The following is a 4,358-nucleotide window of genomic DNA, read 5'->3' as shown; positions in this document are numbered from 1 at the left end:
TTGAAGCCTCTCGCACTAACCGGATTACATTTCATAATGGAGGTTAATGGGTTGTTAATCCCATTGTGAGCGCTGCAGCTCCACACTGCTGGGACGTGTTTCACTCGCCCACACCGGCTCTGCGCAGAGTGGGAGCCCTCCTGGCTCTCAGTCCCCTGCTCTGGTGCTGGTGACAATAAACTCAGGTGCCTGGGCACCTGGGGACACCGTGTGGGTGCTAGTCCACCTCCGTGGTGGCACATGAAGGCTTTTTCTTGGCTGGTCGTCTCAACGGTGGACGACCCCAAGAAAACCACACAGATGTCATGGTTGGACCTCTCGTAACTTCTGGGTTTAAGGCTACTACGGTTTAGGGTTAGAGTTCATCCTCCTTGATTTGTATCCATATACCCATACACACTTCTGCTGCTTCTGCGGCTCTACTTTTTTTTTTTGCTGACCTTTTCTACGCTGTAGCAGCTGCTCACTGCTGTTCTGTTTAAATGAGGCGAATGGACGCAACTGCTCGGCTCCTCTCCTTCCGCGGCAAGCCAGCGCTCCTGAGCTGCAGCCGCGGCAGTGGGCGCTGCTGGCCGAGCGATGCAGCTTCTACCGGCAGCCTGCACCGTGGCCGCGATGAGCGCCGCGCCCCGGGACCGAGGGACACAAAGCACAGCACCGCCCGAGCCACGCACCCGCCGCGGACGCGCCCCATGGCGTCACGCGTGGCGTCATGTCCGCTCTGCGCCCCGTCTCCGCGTCGCTACTTCCGGCGTCCGAAGCTGACGCCGCGGCTGCGCACTGAGCGCTTCCTCTGGCTGCGGCGCCGGGCAGGAGATGGTGAGTGGCGCTGGGGCTCCGTGGGCAATCCGCCGCCATCCGCCTCCAGCCGCTGCAGGGCGCCGCGGGGAGGACAGGGCGCAGATCGCTGCGGGCGCGGCACGGAACGGGAGGGTTTGCGGGTCCCGACCCCGGGCGAGGCTGCTACGGGAGCTGGCTGCCGCCTGGGCCGCCTGTGGGCAATCGTCCGAGAGCGAGGCATGGCAGACCGGGGCCGGGGTGGGTGAGGCGCTGAAAGACCAGACAGTGAGGGGGTGGCAGTGCCTGGTGGGCAGCTCTGCCGGCAGCAGCAGGGTTACGTGTGGCACCGGGCTGGCCTTGAGGAAGAACCTGCCTTCGGTGGTGCTTGAGTGCCTGGCTGTGGCCCTCTACCTGAGCCTTGCCGCTTCCTGACTGCCGTTCAGTGTGCAGCGTCGGGGAGAGGCGCTGGCCGGCTGCAGCGCTGCTGTCGAGCGCCGAGAGCTTTGCTGTGTGTCAGGAGAGGGGAGCAGCTGAGAGACAGCGATGCCGGCAGATCGGAAGCTAATTCTGGATTGTCTCCCAACAGGCGAAGCGCACCAAGAAGGTTGGGATTGTGGGTAAATACGGTACCCGGTATGGCGCATCCCTCAGGAAAATGGTGAAGAAGATTGAAATCAGCCAGCATGCCAAGTACACCTGCTCCTTCTGTGGCAAGGTGAGACTGACCTGCTGCCCTGGCCACTGAAAAAAAGCTTCCATGCTAGAAATCCAGTTGGATGTTTAAGAGTTGTCCCTGCTGAGGAGAGAACTCGGCTAGTTCTGAGAGAACAATTAGTTACTGTGAGCTTCAGGCCACTGCTAAAACGCCTCAGAACAAAAAGTCAGTGGACGTTAACTGTGGATGTTCAGTGGCAGTTAGAGGACATTTCATTGCACAACACAGTGAAAAGACAGAATTAAAGCACACTTGTTACCGTGGTAATTAGGACATGACTTGGGATTGTAGGGTTTTTTACTTGCAGTAGCTTTACAGCATGCCTTCAGGAGGAGGAAGTTTGCTTTTCCCACTTAAAACTTTTTGATTGCAGTTAGCTATACTTGTGTGCTGTATAACTTTGGATAGGGAAGAATTTCTGCTAAGTGATCTTGCCTGCTCGTGTATGTGATCAGAGTTCACTCAGATGTTTCTGACAGAGAGGCCCATCAGCTTGTGCTATGTCCTGTTAATTGTTGCTGATACCTGTAAAGTAGGTATCTTTCAGTGGCTGGAAATGAAAAAAGAGAGAAGCCAAGCAGATGGAAATTCTTTCCTTAGGTAGTACCTTCCTCACGTGAGCTGAGAATGCTGATAACCCCATTTGTGGATCTACTTAAATCCAGCATATGTCTAGGCAAACACATTGGCACCTTTGCACCTTTGCAAGGTGCTAGACTCTGTGCTCACTACTTGCTCTTTAGATGCCCTTCAAAGAAGAGCCAGTTTAAAGCAATTTTGGGATGTGCAGGGAGCACCAGTGAGATCAGTGTTACACTGACCATTAGACCAGATAGGAGCATCGCATACTAGGATGGATGTAGCTCCTAACTGTTTCTCCTCAATTTCTGAGGGTGTGCTTGGAGCCACCTACTGAATGGAAGAGTGTCTGAGGAACCTGAATAAAACCAGCCCTTAATGCCTGACTTAACGGCGGTTACAGGTAGTGCTGTGGTGTGATTATAGGTGTCTTTATAGGTGATGCTGAAGCTCTTGCCTGAAGTTTATTGTTTGGCTTTGCCAGCTGATGGAGAATGCTTTTCTTTCCTGCTTTCTTTTTTCCCTCGTTTTCACTCTTACAGACCAAAATGAAGAGAAAGGCTGTGGGTATCTGGCACTGTGGATCCTGCATGAAGACAGTTGCTGGTGGTGCCTGGACTTACAAGTAAGCGAATGAAGAGGCTTCTCTCACTGTTTGTTCTCACATAGTTGAGGCTTTTTGGTTTAATTTTCTAATTTGTTTTAGTCTATGAGGTTGATCTGTCTCAAGTTAGTGATTGGGGGGGGATTTCTGCCTACATTGTTAAAATTGAGTTGAAATGGATCAAACTGGATTTGATTGCTGTTCTTTCCAGTATCTCTTAAGCAGCTCTGGGTTTTGTACACTGCATTTTATATGTCACATTAATTAGAGTTGTTGCTTATGCAAGGTATTGCATTTGAGCCAGCTTTTGGACATGTTGGAGTAAAAGGAGCAGAGAAAAGAAAAGAGCTGTTTCATCTAGCTCTGTCAGGGTGGAATCAACTCTCTGGATGACACTTGACAGTTGTCCCTCTGTTCTAAAAAGAGCTTCAGCAGCTTCTAATAAGTACACCTTTGACCTGGGGATTTTTTTTCCTCCTTTGTTTCTTTTGACTGTACAAAAATCTCCACAGTGTGAGGGGACTCTTACCTCTTCTTTCGAAGCCAAAGCAACTTTTTGTGATTGCTCTCTTAGCCTTTTTCAGCTCAGAGAGGCAGATACAATAGGGGAAACCAGGTTTACTCTCAAGAAAAATCCACCGTTGTGTGTTGCTTTTGTTCTAAAGTCACTGAATCCCTGCAGCCGCTGCTGTGGCAGCGTCCTCGTGTGCTCCCTTTCTTTACTCTCCTTCCCCCACAGTTCTGGCAGGAGATGCTGCTGCCCCACACGTCAGTCGCTGGGAGCCTGAGCCCACGCACTCGTGCATCTGGTCGATGCGTGGCTGGGAAGTTGGGGTTGAGGTGCAGCTTGTGGAGCTGGGTGTGCTGCTGCAGACAGGCCTACGCCGTGTCCTGGAACCCAAAGGAATTGGCCTGCTGTTGACAGTGCAACCAGACCACAGCTATTTGACATGATTCGTGCTTTCTCAGCTGTCTTGGGCTGCTCTACTGCCATGTGAAAATATCTCTGCTTCTTTTTCCAGCACCACCTCTGCAGTGACAGTCAAATCTGCCATCAGAAGACTGAAGGAATTGAAAGACCAGTAGAAGCTATGTTGTTGCAAAACAGTTTTTTCCTCCCACTGTCAGGATCTGTCCTTTTAACAATAAAGAGGTGATAATGGAATGGAGTCATGTTTGTCTTTCTGCAAAAAAGGTCTGTCTTGCTGTGCTGTATTTATACCTATGACCATGGAGAAATGAGTAAATGTGCTGTCCAGTAGTTAAGTGGCTGTGCTGCTGCAGCCATTGAAATCCACTCGTCCTTTGTAGTTCATTTTGTATTTCGTGGCTTGAATGTGCTGAGGTGAATCTGAGGAAAGCTTAGGTAGCTCATAGACTCATCTTCACACATCCTTTTTGTCTCTGCCTTGAATAGTGCAAAATTCCATGAGTGGAGGAATGGACAGATGGAGGAGGACAGAACTTGGAAAACTGCTTGGCCTCTTTCTTTGCGATTGAGGAGAGCTCAGGGGAGTACTGCAAGATGGGGAGAAAATGCCATGACTGGCGTGGGGTCAGAGATTGGAATGATATAAAAGCAGCTCTTTTCTGCTGTCTGGTGCTGCTGATTTTCTAGCACCAGCTATAGATACCTTCCTACAGCCCTTACTGTATTCTGTTGTCAGCAGACCTTGAGGT

The 4,358-nt window shown here is 50.9% G+C and overlaps 1 protein-coding gene across 1 annotated transcript; it reads left to right on the top strand.

Annotated features, from left to right (window-relative positions):
- The first annotated feature begins 714 nt into the window (after window positions 1-714).
- On the top strand, window positions 715-3,843 carry RPL37A (ribosomal protein L37a). Its single transcript, XM_064165617.1, has 4 exons — window positions 715-819; window positions 1,367-1,495; window positions 2,617-2,699; window positions 3,701-3,843. Exons 1-4 carry the CDS (start codon window positions 817-819, stop codon window positions 3,762-3,764), a joined length of 279 nt encoding a protein of 92 aa, XP_064021687.1. The 5' UTR covers window positions 715-816; the 3' UTR covers window positions 3,765-3,843.
- The last annotated feature ends 515 nt before the right edge of the window (window positions 3,844-4,358 follow it).

This window comes from Pogoniulus pusillus, chromosome 2 (assembly GCF_015220805.1).
Source record: "Pogoniulus pusillus isolate bPogPus1 chromosome 2, bPogPus1.pri, whole genome shotgun sequence".
NCBI lineage: Eukaryota > Metazoa > Chordata > Aves > Piciformes > Lybiidae > Pogoniulus > Pogoniulus pusillus.
Note: the sequence above shows the minus strand (reverse complement) of the source record. Positions and strands in the feature narration are given on the sequence as shown.

Excerpts from the sequence above, each read along its gene's own strand:
- RPL37A (XM_064165617.1), top strand. Across the intron at positions 1,496-2,616 it reads CCTGCTCCTTCTGTGGCAAG|ACCAAAATGAAGAGAAAGGC; the intron begins GTGAGACTGACC and ends TCACTCTTACAG. Across the intron at positions 2,700-3,700 it reads GGTGGTGCCTGGACTTACAA|CACCACCTCTGCAGTGACAG; the intron begins GTAAGCGAATGA and ends TTCTTTTTCCAG.